The 18,394-nt window shown below is 54.4% G+C and overlaps 2 protein-coding genes across 2 annotated transcripts; both read left to right on the forward strand.

Moving 5' to 3' along the window:
- Positions 1-5: 5 nt before the first annotated feature.
- SBDS (SBDS ribosome maturation factor) lies at positions 6-5,746 on the forward strand. The gene is made up of 5 exons (XM_074595316.1): positions 6-205; positions 824-953; positions 1,645-1,845; positions 2,425-2,589; positions 3,304-5,746. Exons 1-5 carry the CDS (start codon positions 78-80, stop codon positions 3,430-3,432), a joined length of 753 nt encoding a protein of 250 aa, XP_074451417.1. The 5' UTR covers positions 6-77; the 3' UTR covers positions 3,433-5,746.
- Positions 5,747-6,064: 318 nt separating this feature from the next.
- On the forward strand, positions 6,065-11,521 carry LOC141746569 (coiled-coil domain-containing protein 183-like). The gene is made up of 14 exons (XM_074595314.1): positions 6,065-6,317; positions 6,424-6,545; positions 6,707-6,781; positions 7,533-7,700; positions 7,829-7,933; positions 8,127-8,249; positions 8,621-8,749; positions 8,891-8,948; positions 9,031-9,131; positions 9,409-9,569; positions 9,948-10,107; positions 10,242-10,367; positions 10,621-10,717; positions 11,409-11,521. Exons 1-14 carry the CDS (start codon positions 6,083-6,085, stop codon positions 11,519-11,521), a joined length of 1,773 nt encoding a protein of 590 aa, XP_074451415.1. The 5' UTR covers positions 6,065-6,082.
- The last annotated feature ends 6,873 nt before the right edge of the window (positions 11,522-18,394 follow it).

Genomic DNA, 18,394 nt, shown 5'->3' on the forward strand with positions numbered 1-18,394 from the left:
ATGAGAAGGCATCGCGGGGCGACCCCGCCCCCCTGGCCCCGCGCGCGCCCGGCGGCGGGGAAGGAGCGGCGGCCGCCATGTCCATCTTCACCCCCACCAACCAGATCCGCCTCACCAACGTGGCCGTGGTGCGGGCGCGCCGCGGCGGCAAGCGCTTCGAGATCGCCTGCTACCGCAACAAGGTCATGGGGTGGCGCAGCGGAGCGTGAGTGCCGGGTCGTCGTCGTCGCCGCCGCCGCCGCCGGGGCTGGGGGGACGGGACAGTGTGAGGGAGAGGCCCGTGTGAAGCCTGATTGTGGTGGGGGGAGACCCGCGTGGGACCCGGCTGTGGAGCCCGGGACGGGGAGACCTGAGTGGGGCCCGGGAAGGGAAGATTTGCGTGGGGCCCGGCCGTGGAGCCCGGGACGGGGAGACCCGCGTGGGGCCCGGCCGTGGAGCCCGGGACGGGGAGACTTGCGTGGGGCCCGGCCGTGGAGCCTAGAATGAGGAGACCTGCGTGGGGCTCATCCGTGGAGCGTGGGATGGGGAGACCTGCGTGGGGCCCGGCTATGGAATCAGGGAGGGGCAGACCCGCATGGGGTCCGGACGTAGAGCTTGCATGGTGTACAGCTATGAAGCGTGGAGGGATGGCGAGTCCTGTGTGGGAGCGCCCCAGACGCTGTGCCGTGCCTCATCCATTCCCTGGGGAGTGACATTAGCGCAATAGAAGTTCCCAGGCACCACTGATTCAGTCCTTGGCAGACTTTTGTTCCTCCTCGCTAAAATCTCTTGCACTCTTGTGTTGCTGACTTCGTGGATTTTCTAACCCTGTCCTAATCTCTAGGGAGAAAGATCTCGATGAGGTCCTGCAGACACACACGGTGTTTGTCAATGTTTCCAAAGGCCAGGTGGCAAAGAAGGAAGATCTTGTTAAAGCATTTGGGACGGATGACCAAACGGAAATCTGTAAGATGGTAGGTTTCAGCCACTTTGCCTTTTAAAAGCTTGGAGAAAACTTTCCAAAGGTTTTACGTAAGAGTCACACAGACATGGTAGGTTGCTTCTTTACTGGAAGGTTTTCATAGAATCCAGCACCAATAGGTGCCAAAAGGATTGGGTTTTTTGTTTAGAAATGGGTAGAAAAGAGTGGTAACTCTGTGGCGTAGGTCTTAAATTTTATATTTGCTTCTTGCTGAACGGAGTTCTGAGTGTGCTGTGTAACATACAGCCTCTATGCACTGATGCCTTTGGACAAGGAAAAAAGGTTAACCAGCACTGAAGAGTTTCCCACCTAAGATATGTTCTGAAGGATGCATGGAAAGGAAGAGGACAGTTGCTTTTTTGGGGCAATGCAATTACATTTTAAGAACGGATCTAATTTCTTAGTCCTTCTTGTTAAGGTATGAACTATGGACTTGTTGTGGGTGGTGAGAATTCAAGTAAATCTGCACTTCTCTTTCTGTAGTTTAGTGTTTCGATGGTGATGGTGGTTTTTTTCTCTGAAGTCTTTCCAGTGTTGCCTGTCATAATTATTGTTTTTCTGCATTTCACGTCTAACAAAAGCATTCAAGCAATTGTTAAATTTAACGAAGTTACTAGAGTTTTCACTCTTTAGTCAAATATGTGGTGTTTATTAACTGTTTTCTTTTGATTTTTACTGTGCAGATCTTGTCAAAAGGGGAGCTGCAGGTATCGGACAAAGAACGACACACGCAGCTGGAGCAGATGTTTAGAGACATCGCGACTATTGTGGCTGACAAATGTGTGAATCCTGAAACGAAAAGGCCATACACAGTAATCCTTATCGAAAGAGCCATGAAGGATATTCACTACTCCGTCAAACCACACAAGAGCACAAAACAGCAGGTTAGTTTTCTTGCAAAATCAGCTTCTGCTCAGAGGTGTTGTCTTCAAGTGTAATTTCTCTGGTAGCAGTCACAGTGGGATCAACAAAGCCCCGTGGCCTAAAGCGTGCGGAATGATTACTCAGCTGGCGGGCAGTTGAGTGCTGGATATGAGCAGCCTCTGAAACTTGTGCACTTTGTTTTCTAACCATTCAGGGAAGAGAGAAAGAAAGAAACTCATTAAAGCAGCAACAGTGATATGCCTGGAACAGAAATAAAAGTTTTATGGCTTATTTTAAATTGAGGCAGTAACTCAGGCTTTGTGTCTGAGCCACGTGGGTTTCTGGTGTTCTACAGTACAACTGCTACTTACCAGTATTTCGGCCAGTTTTTTTTAGTATTTGAAGTAATTTCAAACTGCAAGAACTCTGCCTTTTCTTATTAATCTATCAAAATAGCCTAACAGCAAACTCCCTGCAGCAGAGTGGCAGTGATCAGTACTGAGAAATGTGTCTGAAGCTAATGCAAAGGATTTGAAATTTTGATCTGTGCGGTGTTTTTTAAGCAGGTGTGTAAACGCTCTTTCTTGATGCCGTTACAGGCACTGGAAGTGATCAGACAGCTAAAGGAGACCATGCAAATTGAACGTGCTCACATGAGGCTGCGATTTATTCTTCCAGCAAAAGAGGGGAAGAAACTGAAAGAGAAGCTCAAGCCACTGATTAAAGTTATTGAGAATGAAGACTTCCAGGAGCAGCTGGAAATTGTAAGTGATAAAGCAGTCCTTGGGTTTCCTGCTTGATTTGACTACACGTGTACAGTTTACTAGAAGATTAATTAATATATGGAAGTGGTTTTGATAACCTGCAAGTTTACCAGATATTCTGAATTAGAGGTGTAGTTTGTAGTTTTTAATTTCACACAATTCTAGTGATGAAAGCTTGGAAGTAGCCTTTATTACACAGAGTTTGGTGCTTCAAGCAGAGAGGCACAATGTAATGTCTCCTGGCAGTGACTCTTCCACAACACTGATAAGTTTCTCTGCAAGTATGGCATGTTACTTTTATTTATTTGGTGGGTCAGGCCTGTATTTTGACAGTGGTTAATTAGGTTTTTAAAAACTAGTATGTGGTAAAGCAAAATTTGGTATTGGTGAAAATCTTTCTGAGAGGAGATTAGAATCTAGTAATCCCAACTGTCAAAGGACATGTCCAGCATGGGTAAATGGAACTGCAGAACTTCTGTGGAAAGATTACGTGACAGAAATCGCTTGTCAACTCTGCAAAGTCCTTCTCAGTAACTAAACCGTAATTTTTTTAAACAAAAATTAGTGTTGGACCTTAGAATCATAGAATCATTTAGGTTAGAAAAGAGCTTTGAGATCATTGAGTCCAACTGTTAACCCAACGCTGCCACCTTGAAAGGGGGCTAATAAAAATTAAATATTATTGCTTGACTGATGAAATGTGAAATATTTCAGGTGTGCCTTATTGACCCGGGCTGCTTCAGGGAGATTGATGAGCTGATCCGGAGTGAGACAAAAGGGAAAGGAACGCTGGAAGTGCTCAGCCTGAAAGATGTGGAGGAAGGAGATGAAAAGCTTGAATAACAACAGCAACCTTCCTGGAGCGATTCTACTTTAACAACGTCCAACGAAATGACTGGCGTTAGCCACTCTCTTTTGTTAGGCCTTCATGTTTTTTCCAATCTCTTGCTGCCAGATATTTTCTGACACTAATCCTTTGGGATTTTTCCATGCAGTGTGGGGTTTTTTTAATCATTTTACACTTGCTTGGTTTACAAATGGGTTTGCCTGTAGGAACGTTTTGTGTCAGAGTTGCACTAATGAGGATTGAGTTAAGACCGGGTGCGGAAGTTACTCGAGCTTTGGTTTAGTTTAAGGGTTGCTGTTGAAGAGTGTTTGGCTGGTACGGTGCCAATCAGTTTTGCTCTAAGTTGTCAGTGTTGAGTGGAAGATTCCAGAGGTCACTGAGGGGTGAGTTTTGTATGCGAGGAGAGGAACCTGAAGAAAAGGGAAGCTGCATTTTCACTTCTAAACAGGTGCAAAGTGTGGATCCGTGTCTAAAGTGATCTCTTGGCAGCATAAAAACTGACTTAGACTTCCATAATTGGCTGCTTGATAATTAGAGTACTTTAAAGGACCATTCTTATAGATTTCCTTCACTGGATATAACAGTACTTGCTGAATTAGAAAAAATGTTCTCCAAATAACTTATTCGTAAAATATATTTAGCTACATTTAATACAAATGAACTATCATCTATTTATATATTACAGATACAGAAAGAAAGAAAATAATTATTTTTGTTATTAGTATAGGAGGTATCTCTGGCCGTGGCGATGCTTCGTAGGATGAAGGGGGGTAGCCTGCGCTCATGAGCTGTTCTCATTCGCGTGATAAAGTGAATCTCGAACCAGCAGCAGTGGCCTCTGGCCATTGAGGCAGACAGGCTTTTGTTGGGCCGTAATTCCCTAGCGGTAACTGTTTGTATGTGCCCCTTTTCTCTTTAATGCGATAAAGAACAATTCTGGCAGCTGTCCTTTATCCTCTGGGGTTTTTATGCTGCTTTCTAATACATGCACAGAATTTCCAGCCAGCTTCTGAGGCACGGTGCACAGTTCTTGATAATTCTGTTAAATCTTGTTTCAGCTGTGTTAAACAAATGCTTTTTAAGTTGAACTTGCGTATTTCAAAGAAGAGGGGAAGAGAGGACAACAACTGGAGAAGGAGATAGTAAAAATACATACCACCAGGGAAAGCATATATCCTTGGGTGACTAAAAGCTAAAGCAGCAGGAATTAAGGAGCCTTTGGTATTATGTCCCTGTTTCCATGCTGATAGCAGGCAGCGAGTCAGGAGCTGTGGGCCAGCCAAGGACGGCTCTCTCCCGGATGAGCGTGTGTTGTGTTCATTGTTTGCTGTGTGCGTGACTCTGCCTGTTAGATGATGATTAGACAGAGCTCTGGTTTGTACTCTGACATAACCTTTTCCTTTGTACCATTAACACATTGTGAATTTTCTAGAATTTTTGCCGGGAGAGTTGAAATCAGCTGGACAGGGAGAGGTTTGACCTGTGGGGTGCAGAGGGCCTGCAGCACTAGATCCTTAGTTGAAGGCTTCCTCTTGGAAGCTGATTTCTGCATCAGTCTATTGGCATGAGCTTGTGCAAGGTTGGGTTAAATTTCTTCAGTAACATTTTGGAAGGACCTGCCACTGTAGAGTCTGCGTTTTGCTGAGGGCTAGTGAAACGGAGATTCTTGAAGCATTTTATCCAATTTGAAATGCTTTCCCTTGCTCTCAAGGGGATCTTCCATGGCGTTTAAATTCTGCCTAGGAAGGTTTAGCGGCATAATTAGATACTTGCCGTGTGGATGCAGGCCCAACATGGAGATCTCTGCATGGACAGACTGGCAAGATGCCTTGTGTCTACAAGCCCTTGTCTTTCAGACGGCCATCTCTCCATGCATACTTTGTGAAGCACTGAAGATTATTATGTTAATATTTAGCTTGTCGCAGGCTGTTAGCGCTAACATGCAACTCATAAATCTGCAAATGAGACACTGAGTGAGAGCCTCAGTTGATGTTGGTGTCGGTAATACTTGATTCCACAATCCTGTAATTGCTTTGTTTTCTATGGTCAACACCTAGAGCACAACAGGATGGCTGCAGGTTAAAGATCTTGAGTTACAGAAACAATCCAAGCTGATTTACGAGCTTGGCGCTAGGAAGGCAATTTCCTTATTGGAGTCTTTTTCTGTGAATCAAGCGTTAAGGATTTTCTCTGGTAGAGGGAGCTTCATTTAATTTATCAACAAATAAATGTACATGCTTGCGTTTCTTGTCGTATTTGTAGTTCAGCAAGAATGTATGGTAAGCATCGAAATAAATATCAGTATTGGTAGCTGGTTTGTTTTCTGGCGTTTCCTAATTAACTGAAATTTCCAAAGGTACATATCTAGGTAGTAATAGACTCCTCTTGCCATGGGAAATAAGCTGGCAGGTTCCAAGAGGGCGCTGGGAGTGTGGTTGGGTGTACAAAATTGTCCTCACCCCGTTTCTAGTGAGGCTTGGTGTGTCCCCCGGCTGGGCGGGGTGCAACCGCTGTAACCACGGTGATGGGAAACACAACTGGGATCCCCACTCCCGGCCAGCCTTTGGCTACCTCAGGGAGCTCAGTAATTGGTTATTAATTAATCTGTTGCCCGCAGAAACGGAGAGAAAGGGGCTGTGAGCGGCCATGGCGGAGCAGGAGCGTGGTGTGCAGCAGTTGGAGGTGCCACGCCAACGGTTCCGTGGGCACAAGGAGCTTGGCTCCATCCCTGGTGACACCCTGGGGACCAGTGGAGCCACCATGGCCACCACGCAGGCAGCAGGGCTGGAGGGCCGTGGCAGGAGCACTGGCACCGGGCCGGGCCTGAAGGCAAGCCTCAGCCAGCGTGTCCAGGAGCTGCGCACCGTCATCACCTTACAAGGTGCTGCCCCTTGGGCTTCATGGGGCCGTCCCAGGGCAAGCCGGGGGGGCTCTTAGTTCCCCCGCATCGTCCTGCATGGTACCAACATCACCTTAATGTCCTCCAGAGCAAGGGAGGAAGATTTTCACGCTGTCATGTGAGGAAAAGCTCGGTCAGAACAGGCAGCTGCTCCCCCGCCTGCGTGAGGCGGTGAAGGAGGACATCCATGCCCTGGACCTTGTCCAGAAGGTACCGGCAGGTCCCATCTGCGGCACTCCTGCCTGCTGCTGGCCCTGCAGAGCCAGCTCCTCCACCGTGTCTCTCCCGGAGCAGGCAGCGCAGGGCAGCAGTAGGATGTGACCGTCCCCAGGCTGATGGTGACGTTCTCTCTGCCCCTCTCCTGCCCACAGTACAGGTTCACTGTCGCCGAGGCTTGTAGAGCGCAGAAGCCCTTGGGCATTGCTTTGGCCAGGAAGACGGTGGAGGTAAGGGCAGGGTCTGGCGGGCACAGGCTGCTCACAGGGGGCTTGGGGCTCCGGGGACGCTCGGATGAACGGGGTGCACAGCAGAGGGACCTGGGGCCAGCACAAGGACATGGGGCTAGTGCGGCGAGACATGGGGCGTTCACATGTGGTCCCACAGGGCCCGTTTCCACCGCGGGACCCATCCGGGCAGGTCCTCCTTTAGCTCCCTGAGCAGATCCTTTGCCCCAGCTGAGCTCCTGCCCATCCCACCCTGCTCATCCCCGGGGCTGCCCGGGTTCCTGCGGGCTCCAGCTGCATCCCTAGGAGAGAGGTGCTGTCTCTGCCCTTCGCTGCCTGTCCCAAGGTTATGACCTGGTTACAAGCCCATGGAGATGGATGGAGGCACTGGCCTCGCGGAGCTGCCGTTGCCTGGGGGCCTCTTGCAGGGACAGAGCGGTGCCACCGCTCTCTGCCATCATCTGCATCTGGGGCACCGATCGATTTTATTGACACCCACCCCGGGTCTGCATTATGCAGAGCCCCTAAGCGTGACCCACCGCTGCCATCAGCAGATGCCCACCTCTGCCCTACCCCAGAGCCCCCACAACGAAGCTTTCCAGACCCCCTCCTGCCAAGGGAGTGACAATGTCCTGGAGCAACGTCCCAGCATCCTTGGCTCTACCCTGGGGGGAGTTTTCCAGGCAGGACCCCCTTCTACGGTTGCCCAGCGAACCTTGCCTGCAGCCTGGTGAACTCTCGCATGCCCATCCAGGTGGCCCAGGAGAAGCTCCGGGCCAAAATCTATGAACGGGTGAACACGTGCAACATGCTGCTGTACCAGCTGAGGCAGCGGAGCCGAGCCTTGGGCGAGCTGCAGAGGCAGCTGCAGCAGTTGCAGGATGTCCAGATGAATGACAAGCGACACCAGGCACAGGTGCAGGTACCCAGGACCCCTTCCTGGGGTGGCAGCACCCACTGGGGATTTTAATCCAACCTTCATTCCCTGGGTGGGTGCTGGGCTCGGCATGCAGTGTCACCCCATGTCCCCTGCTCCCGTCTCTGCCCCAGGTGATTCGCCAGCTGGAGAACAACATTGAGAAGATGCTCATGAAAGTCCACGCTGGACAGAAGGTGACCACCCTGTACCTGGCGGTGAGGAATGTCCTGAAGAAGGTGAGCTCCTCCTCACTGTGCCACTGTCCCACCCACTCCCCCTGCAAAGGCAATGAAGTGCCCCAGGAGCTGTGCTGGTGGGACACACTCCTGGCTTGGGGAGGTCCTCCTGCTCCCCACCATCCCCTGTCACAGCACACAGGAGACACCCGGGGCTCGGTGGAGTGACACGCTGTGGCTCCCTGTGTCCCAGGAACTGGACCACCTGCCTCTGCACTTGGACCTCCTGTATGGGATGACTGAGCGGTACCATTGGGAGCTGGAAGACATGGAGCTAATGGCCTTGAGTGCCCTCAAAGCTGCTGATGTAACCAAGGTGAGATGGTCTGGGGCACCTTGGGGCCCTCTCCCACCCTCCAGAGTCCACAGACAGCCCCACATACCCAGTATGGTGAGTCTTCCTGCGATAAAGACTGAGCTGGGCTTGCCCACCAGCACCTAGATGCCTCCATAGCTGCTCCCACATCTTGCTCTTGGGCCAGGTGGGCTGGGGACAGCCTTCCCGAAGCACCACCCATGGTGAAGGCAGCATGCTCCACCTTTCAGCCCTCCTTGCCCAGTTTCCTTCCTAGCCTATTTACATGGTGGGGGGTCATTTTTGGCACTGGCCATCCCAGTAGCTCAGCTGGCTCACAAAGGTCCATCCCAGCTTTGGCAACTGCTTCTCCCTTCTCTGATATGCTCCAGGAGGAAATGACCAAGATGGAAACTCAGTTCCGTGCGGAGCGAGAGCTCCGGTACCGCTCCCTGGCTGCCCAGAATGTGCCCATCGACAGGCTCTGGCTCAAGGAAGCAAGCGAAAAACATCTGAAAGCGGTGAGCTGGGGGGGCCCGGGGCAGGCAGGGCTGCAGGCAGATGGCGGGCATCAGTGCCAAGCCCCCCATGGGTGGGGAGCTGCAGGGTCAGCTCCCCCAGGGTGCCAGCAGCTGGAGGGGTGACGATGAACATCCTTGCAGCAAGCCAGGTACGACCTCGCCATGGACTTGAACCTGCACTTGCAGGACCCGGTGGAGGGTGAGTGCCCGGTGGGGTGCAGGGGAGTGGGACAGGGGCGCAGCCGCAGGCATCCTTCCCTACTGCTTCCCTCCCATCCTAGACACCAAACTGAAGGCCACCAAGTCCCAGATGGAGCGCGAGGCCTGGGTGACCGAGAAGATGGAGAAGGCCAAGGCTGCGGTGCAGTGCTCTCGCCTCTGGGTAACGTAAAAACCCATCTCTGGTAAAACCCTGGGCTGCTCGAGCCACGGGGAGCCAAGACCTCTCTGCTCACCTTGTTTCATTGCAGGGTTATCTGCTCTCCTCTGCCCCTGGAGCCCCTCAACGCCCCTCTTGTGTGGGCAGAGAGGGAGCTGCTTTTCTCCATGCCATGAGCTTGCAGCAGTCCATGGTGCAGAAACCTCCCCCAGGCCACGGCCCAGATCCTGTACCCTGCAGGAGCACCGTGTGCTGAGTCCTTGTGCTCTCCCCTGGCCAGGACATCCCCAGCAGGCTCCTGGCGCAGCAGAAGTCCTCGGTGGACCTGGAGCAGTATGTCAACGAGTGCAAGGAGAAGCAGCAGGCACTGAAGGAGAAGCTGAAGGAGCTGGAGCTGAAGCAGGCTGAGCTGAAGTTTCGCCAGCCCCCCAACACAACCAGGTGCTGCTGGCCTCGGGACAACTGTGTCAACAAGGCCACCACCCTTGAGGAGGACACGTGTGCATCACGGGTGTCCCAGCAGGGCACCCCTTCATCCCACTGCAGCCACCCACTGCTCCTGCAGCGGGAGGTTTTCCGAGCGGGGTGCTCCCCTGGCTCTGGTCCTGGCAGAGCACCCAAAGGTCCTGCTGGGGGAGCAGGAGGACCCTTGCTCCTTGCCTGGCCTGGGAAGTGGGACCAGCATGGAGCTGGGTCACAGGCAGCATCTCTGGTCTGAAGTCCATTGGGGAGGGGGCAACCTGGGCAGGTTTTTCAGCAGATTTGGGGTGTCTCTGCACCCCTGTGCATTAGTGTGGATGTGAATGTGGTTGGTTCCAGGGTGCTGGAGGAGCAGCTGAGGATGAACCTGCAGCTGGAAAAGGCTCGGTTGGAGCAGATGCGAGCCCAGATGCTGAGGAACCAGGAGCTCCTGGTTGAGTTTGAAAATGGCATTGACAACCTCTTCGTCCGTCTGCATGGCATCACCGTGCCCAACCAGGTACCCGTGTGGCTCTGGGGTGAGCGCAGCCCCAGGGGGTGCGACGGTACAGTCCAGTCACACTTGGTGCAGCCACCGTCACCCCAAGTGGCTCATTTTCCCCACCAAGGTTGTTCTTCTCTCTCTGACTCCAGGATGATTCTGTCAAGGCCAGCGGGGTGGAGGACAAGCTCCGGCACTGTGAGCAGAAGCTGCAGTACCTGTTGCAGCGGGTGGCTGACTTGCCCCCCGAGAGCCACAGCCCCGATGAGAACAACGAGGTGTGTGGGGACTCTGTCCCTGCTGTGGTCTCTGGGGACCCACATGGGGTTCTCCTGGATGGCCCATCCTAAGATATCCTCCCAGCTGGGAGGATGGAGGTAGCCCCAGGGAAGAGCCACCGAGCAGCTCAGCCCCAGGTGGCACTGGAGCACTGCAGGGTGTCCTCCCCCAGGGGGACATCAAGGTGGGGACACCCCTTGGGTTGTAACACCCACCTCCCCTTCAGCAGTTAACCCAGGGTGTCTTTCATAGACTTTTGTGAAGGTCAGGAATTTTCTGGAGAAAACAACTGCGAATGATCCACAGAACCTGAAGATTTCCTTGGATGACATAGGCAGCAGCATCCAAGGTAGGGAAGCACAGTGGGGATGCGTCCCACAGCGACTGTCCCAGCCCCTGCCTCCGGGAGTTTCTGGGCATCCTTGCCTGTCTCCCACTGCCCCAGCAGACCCCAACCCATGAGTTGTCTCCGCACCTTAGGGCTGACCTTGGCTGTCTCCAAGGCTTTGAGTGTGGTTTTAGGTGGGGATGTGGGAGAACGAAGGCAGCCAGTGGAGTGGGGGGCATCAAACCACAGCAGGAACAGGGAGAGATGCCATGGGGCAAGAAGGGAGACCCTTGTCTTTAAAATCACCTGGTTGTGAAGAATAACGAGTGCTTGGGTCTGTCTGTGGCCACCTCCTGCTGGATGCTCTTGGAGGAACCACTGAGCTTTTGGCAGCTTACCACCTTTTTTTAATGAAGTGAAAGCTGTGCCCACCACATGGCTCCACCATCCAGGGCTCCAGACCTTTATGGGAAGCCCCAGCAGTGTTGGAAACGGGTCACAGCAGTGGCATTGCCAGGCCCTGCAGGTCACCCTGGGATGCTGGGGTGGAAAAGCCAGTCAGTAGCGCCTGTACTGGAGGGCTCGGCATGAGGAATCTCACCGTGATGCCACCAGCCCTCCAAAATGTGCCAGCTCACCCCAGGGACATGGGCAGAGTGGAGGTGTCTCCACAGCCTCTCCTCAGCCTGCTCCTCTCCGCTCTCTCCTCCAGACCCCTTTGATTTTGCTGACAAAGACCATGGCCTTGTCCTCACCCGGGAAGACATCAAGAAGCAGGGGCTGCACCTGATCGAAAGCAAGAAGAAAGCCAGCAAGAAGAAGTAGAGGATGCTCCACGAGACCTTTGGATGCCCCAGACCACCTGTTGTGCTTTGGATGCCCCACACCGCCCCTTGTACCCTTTTTTCCAGCAGGTTTAATAGAGCAGATCTTTTTCATTCCTCCCAAGCCTGTGGTAAAGCTGGATCGGGGGGTCCTAGATCACATGTGCCACCCGGGACACAAGGGGGACAAACCCTGAGGGGTGCTGAGCTGGGTTTGCAGGCAGCCCCATCCCCATGCCTTGTCCCCCTGCCCCTGGCCCAGCTGCTCTTCCCGCAGATGTGGGGATCAGCTGGGGTGGGGACAGCTTTTCCTGGCCAGAGCAAAGCTGGGGGCAGGCTGGCTTTCTCCCCCTTGGTCCTGTGGGGTCAACACCTTCCTGGGACTTCTGCCCCCCAGACAGCTCTGGACCCCAGTGGGCTGGCATGTTTCCAAGGCAGCTGTGGGGAAATGTGGGGCAGGGGCTGAGACCTGTAGGGGGATCGGACCTCAGGGTGGGTGTCCATGCGTGGGAGCAGAGGGGCAGACCCTGCGTTGGAATGGGAGGGGCAAATCTGGGATGCAGCTGGGGACCTGGGACTGTCTGACCTGCCTGCGGACCCTTCGTGCCTCTTCCCTCCCCTGGTGCCTGCACGCACATTGTGCAACTCGTACTCACAACCCTCAACTCAAAGAAGAAGTCAGGCACTACCTTAGGGCTGCAGGGTCTAACCCAACGCGACCTAGGACAGCAGAGGATGCTACAGCCAAGCTTGTGGCTTGGGGATGGATCCCCAGCCCTGCTGGGTCATGGACATCCAACCACAGAGGCCACGTCGTCTTCTCTACAAAGGCACTCATAAAACAATGCCGCAAATAGATGGTGCTGTTTCTCCAAGCACAACCAACACTGAGGGCTTCTGCCAGGTTCCTGTAGTCCTGGCTGGAGACCCAGGAGAGTCGCACCTCAGGTATGTCGCAGGAGGACATCAGCATCAGACCAAGGTTTCACTGTCATTTCTACTTGGTCCCTGTACTTCATGCTGACATCACTTGTGACATCGTCATGCAGGGGACGAATGGCTGTTTCTGCCAAGCCTCCCAGCAGACTGGCAGGTCACACCAAATGGTCTCGGTGGGTTTTGTGAGACTACAGGTATGGGGGAACACATTGCCAAAATACAGTGCAACTTGTGTCTTTTAAAGGAAGCTCCAGAAATAGCGTTATGTGCCGGTGATGTCATCTGATGGAGCTTCCCAGAACCAATAGCCATATAGGTGGGGTCTTCTTCAATTAAAGACCACACTATAATTACATCCATCCGTCTCCTGTCCCTGTCCTGTTCTCATGTGCCCACCACAGCCAGGGTGTGGGCTGGGGTCTGGGCCAGGCAGTCCTTGGCTGCAGGAGCCGCCCAGTCCTGGCAGCAGCGATCTGAAAATACCCTGCAAACCAGGGGGGCAAGTGGACAGCATGGGTGGATGGGACTGGGCCACTCAACACACCCAGAGTCTGAAGGAACAGCCAGGCCACGTTGAGTAGGCTATGCCCAAACAGCTGTCCTTAAGAAGCAAAATACCTGCACAACGCCACGTAAGGCAACTGTGACCACCCTTCTAGCTGACTAGAGCAGAAGACATCCCTGCTTTAGGTGCAGAGAGCCACCAGGCTGATGTAGACATTCGTGTACCCCAGGCCCTTGGTGCCCTCCTGGCACCCTGGGGAGACACGGTTGCAGGGAGGCCCAGTATTGACCAGAAATCATGGAATCTGCCTGTCCACAGGCTTTTGTACAGACCATCCATCCCCTCTCTCTTTTCATACAATCACAGAATGTGTTGGGTTGGAAGGGACCTCTAAAGGCCATCTAGTCCAACCCCCCTGCAGTCAGCAGGGACATCTTCAACTAGATCAGGTTGCTCAGAGCCTCATCCAGCCTGGCCTTGAATGTCTCCAGGGATGGGGCCTCCACCACTGCTCTGGGCAACCTGGGCCAGTGTCTCACCACCCTCAGTGTAAAGAACTTCTTCCTAATGGCTCATCTAAACCTGCCCTGCTCTAGTTTAAACCATTGCCCCTCGTCCTATGGCTCCATGCCCTTGCAAACAGCCCCTCCCCAGCTTTCCTGTAGGCCCTTTAGGGACTGGAAGGTCACTATAAGGTCCCCCCGGAGCCTTCTCTTCTCCAGGCTGAACCCCCCCAGCTCTCTCAGCCTGTCCTCACAGCAGAGGGGCTCCAGCCCTCGGATCGTCTTCGTGGCCCTCCTCTGGTCCCACTCCAACAGGTCCATGTCCTTCTTGTGCTGAGGGCAATGAAGGTGGAGAGGTGGCTGAAAGACTGGTGGGGGGTCATTTTTGGCACTGTCTGCAGCTGCTGCCAAAACAGTTTTGCCTATGACAAAGCTGTAGGAGCTGGCATGAACTCTGGTGTTTGCCTTTACATGGTCTGGCACAGCAGAACTATGGAGGATCAATTTTTGTCTCAATGGGCTTAGAAGCAGCAGCTCCAGGACGTGTCTCTTAGACAGCAGCACCGCACCACTGAATAAATATGAGCGGTTTGAAGCCGGTTGATAAACCAAAGAGAGACTCTAGCTTTATACACCTGGCTATGTTGGGGGTGGTTTCTCTCTTGTGACGTCCTCAGGGCCTTCTGAACAGTTCCCTTTCCTTCCTGGTGATGCAGAAACGAGCGTGCACCCCACAGGCGCTGCAAGGGGAAGTCACAGGTTTCATCTCTCCTCTTACCAAGAATGCTGGCCTGAGCAGCGATGACCCCACAAACATCTGCCAAAGTCTCAGTGGAGAAACCCACCTCTCGGCAGTGACATCACCAAGCCGAAGATCTGGGGTCTCTCGGTCAATGATTCCCAGTTCCAGGTATTCTGATAGCCTGAAGGCCGAGGAGAAGAGAAGGAGCAAATAATAAGTGTTTTGTGGCTGGTAGAAGTGAAGGATGACTTTTTAGAGCATGGTGGTGGTGCTTTGTCCCTTCTGCCCTGATGTACTGAGGAGCAAGAAGAGACGGGAAAGCTTTGGGGAAGACCTCCATATGCTGAGAAGTTTCCTGTCCAGCCTCTAAAAAGTATTTGGTGAGGAGCAGAGCCAACATCCCTCTGCTAGGCCAGGGGCTTCCCATCGTTTGGGATAAACCCTGAAAAAAATGCTTCCATCTCTTGGTCTGGTCTTTCCACTCTGGCTGTGGGGACCAGAGAAGCCGCAAAATGTGTTGAAGACTTCTCTCTGCTAGAGCTGCACTTTTTCAGTCTCTATTTGTGGAGAATCGGGTCTGTGGCCCATTTGCCAGCTGCAAGGTAATTCTGGGATGTTTTAGAGTCGTAGAATAATAGAATCCTCTAAGTCAGAAAAGACCTTTAAGATCACCACTTGTGACCAGCTGCCAACTGGATTTAGCTGCCATTAAAAGAGGGGAAGAGCCGCAGCACGCAATGCCCTGGTGGTTTCAGGTCTACTGGAGACACAAAGCCTACCTGATTCATCAAGAGCATTCGCTGAATGCGTTCAGACGCAGCATCCCAAATCCTCGTCACGTCTGCAAGGCGAGGAGAAGGCATTGTCACCCCGCAGCTCCCAGCCAGGCAGCGTGCTCCCGACCGGGCGGACGGCGCTGGGTGCAATCGGACTGACTGCTGCTGCCCTGCCCGCGCCCGGGAGAGGCGGCGTTGGAAATGGATGTGACAAGCAGCCAAGAAGTGCAAGAGAGAGAGGGAAGAAACCAGAGGCAGCGCCTTGGTGCCTGGATTTTAACAAACCACTCAACCATGGGTGCCTCAGGAGGGCGGCGCGGGGTTCGGAGCAGCACCCGGGTGTCCTCCTGCCAAAGCGACCCCTGAGCCATATGGGACGCCCCCCGCCACCGCCTGCAACGGGCAGGGGAGCAGCACGGAGCATGGCAGGGCGCTGCCCCAGCCCCACGGAGGCTGTGGGGCAGGAGAGCCACGTGGGGGGGACCCCAAGATGGGGCTCACCCCGTGCACACATCCCCAAATGCTGGGAAAAGAGGTGGGGTTGCCCGGTGCTCTCCAATAGGGGACGATAGAATTAATATAAGGAATAAATGGATAAACACAGGGGAGGGAGGGAAGGAAGGGCCGGAGCCGGTTGGGGTTTCGTTAGGGGCAGGCGTGGGGTGGCACAGCCCAAGGAAGGAGGGCAGAGATCTCCTTTTCTGCCCTGATGAACCCTTCATTCCTTCCACCGCGCTCACGGCCGAGGGCTCGCCAGGAGCTCCAGCACAGGCGTCTGCAGCCGGTGAGAAACCTAAAATAGGGCATCAGAGAATTCACATTGGAGCGTTTGCCGTGTGGAAATATCTCTGCCCTGGAAAGGCTGGGTTTGAGTGGGTTTGGGTTTGGGGTTTTTTTTTATTTTTTTATTTTCTTTTTTTTATTTTTAAAGATGTTATCAAAAATCACATGCAGTGAAGCGCAAGGAAGGGTAGGCACAGGCTGAGACTGTCGCCGGAGCTTCAGCACTGGGTTTTATCCTTCGGGGAGAAGGGGGACCAGGCTAAATCAGCTGGTTTGGAGCCCAACACAAGAGGCTCTGTTGGGTGTTCCGGGAAAGGAGAGGCCGGCAGGGCCCCCAGTGCAGGGGTCCACCTTGGAGCACTGGGAGCTGCAAGGGTGGGATGCAGGAGGAGGCAGGGTCATACATCCCGGCCTTTGGAGCAAGAGCTTCTTCCCCGTGAGGAAGGACAAACATTTTTCCACATTGATGTTAAGAGGGTTAATGTTGTGGGTTTGGGCCCAATAAATAGCCTATTTTGGCACCACTGTCCAGAGGTGGGTTTCAGCATCTTTGTAAAATGGAGGGAGCAAGGTGGGACCGAAGCAGGGAAGGAGGGAAGGACCCCATAGGGGTGGTTTCCTGACCCAGCTCCAACCCACGGCAAGAGGAGAAGTTGCAGCAGGCGGTGGATGGGGCTGACAGCTCCTCAGCAGGCAGCTTTTCTCCAGAGCAGAGGCGTTCCAGCTCTCGGACCATGTTGGTGGCTCCTGTGGAGCGTCTCGTCTCTGCCAGGTCCGTGTCTGCCTTGTCATGGGGACCCCAGAGCTGGAGGCTCCTGGGGGGGGTGAGGAGAGCAGAGCAGAGGGGGAGCATCCCCTCCCTGGCCCTGCTGGCCACGCTGCTGGGGATGCAGCCCAGGAGACGCTTGGCTTTCTGGGCTGCAAGCGCACATTGCCGGCTGATGTCCCATTTGTCACCTGCCAGTATCTCCTAGTCCTTCTCTGCAGGGTGCTCTTCATCCATCCATCCCTCCCTCCCTCCCTCCATCCATCCATCCATCCCTCCGTCCCTCCTCCAGTCTGTGCTGGTACTGGGGGTTGCCCCCACCTGGGTGCAGAACCCTGCACTTGTCCTGGTTGAACTTCACGAGGTTCACATGGACCCACTCCTCCAGCCTGTCTGGGTCCCTCTGAATGCCACCCCTTCCCTCCAGCATGTCGACTGCCCCACTCAGCTCGGTGGAAAACCAAAATTAGTCTGTCTTGAGTGATGCAGAGACCAGAGGAACACGGAGCCTGGCCTTAGCTCTCTGCCAAGGACGCCTGGGGAACCCCTTTGAGATGCTTCAGCCGCTTTAGCAGAGAAAAATAATACAACCATGCACTCGGCAGGGGTTTGCCATCCCCACGGGGACAAGGGATGGTGTGGGGATGGCACAGCTCTCGCTCAGGATCTCCCTGGTTCTGACACCGGTGTCTGTTTGGGGGGATACTGATGGGAGGCATTTTGCTGCCTGTGATTCAGCTCCTCTGAAGAACAGGAGCGAGGAGGAGAGTCACTGCTGAAACCCCCGCGCTGACCCGACCAGCTCCATCTTACCTCGGGAAGGAGGCAGCTGCTGCTCGTCCCAGCCCGGCCGTGCTGCCAGCGACCAGGAGCAGCTGAAAGCGGAGCCCCTTTGCGGGCTCCTTTCCCTGTTAGACCGTGGGGCAGGGTCCCATCTGTGGGGGACGTGGCGGGCAGAGCCTGCCCGAGCTCTCGTTGCCCTCGCAGGCTGCATGGGCAGCGGAGGAAGGGGCAGAGGAGTCTGGATGGCCCTGGAGGGAGCAGACCCAGAGAAAGTCTTGGAGGCAGCAAGCGAAGGGGCCCGGGGGGATCCAGGGAGGGGGAAGGGGATCAGAGGGTGCAGGGGGTGTCATGAAGGACACAAGTGAGCAGGGAGGGGACCAGAGCTGTGCTGGAGGTGTTTGGTTGGGGGCAGAGGTGCTGGAGCATAGGACAGGAGCAAAGCCCTGCAGAGGGGATGGAGCTGGCTGGGGTGTGGGGGCAAAGAGGGATGGGGGCGGACTGGGGGGAGCCAAGGCAGGGGTGAGTGCCAGCAAAGGGGAGCACAGGAGATGGTGATATTTAGGATCAGAGGGACTGGAGGGAAGATGTGCAGGGGATGAGGGATGGGGAGAACCTACCGCCCAGAGACGGGGGGCACAGGGGACCGGGGGTGCCCCCCAGGGTGGGGAAAGGCTGGTTTTCCAGCCCCGTCACCAGGTTTCCTGCCCTTGTGGGGAACAGCAGCGAGCGCAGGGTGCTCTGCACAGAGGGGACAAGCCGGGAGCTGCAGATGGCCCTGGCACCCGCCGTCCCAGGGCAGCAAGCAGGGCTGTGGCAGCAGCAGGTCCCACCACGCGTCCAGCGCCCATGGGATGGAAGTAAAACACCACCTACGGGGAAGCCCCGTAAGCAAGGGGGCTGCAGGGAACAGGGCTGGGCCAAGCACACCCACGGCACAGGGGCTAGGTGCTGCTGCTGAGCCCAAACGGGGTGTCAAGGGTGTGGGTGGGGGCAGGTGAGGATGGTGAAGGTGATCAAGGCATCAGGGGCAGGGATGTCCATGGGTGGGGGGGATGGATGGAGGGATAGATAGATAGA

The sequence above is a fragment of the Larus michahellis genome, chromosome 7, assembly GCF_964199755.1.
Source record: "Larus michahellis chromosome 7, bLarMic1.1, whole genome shotgun sequence".
In the NCBI taxonomy this organism is placed as follows: Eukaryota; Metazoa; Chordata; class Aves; order Charadriiformes; family Laridae; genus Larus; species Larus michahellis.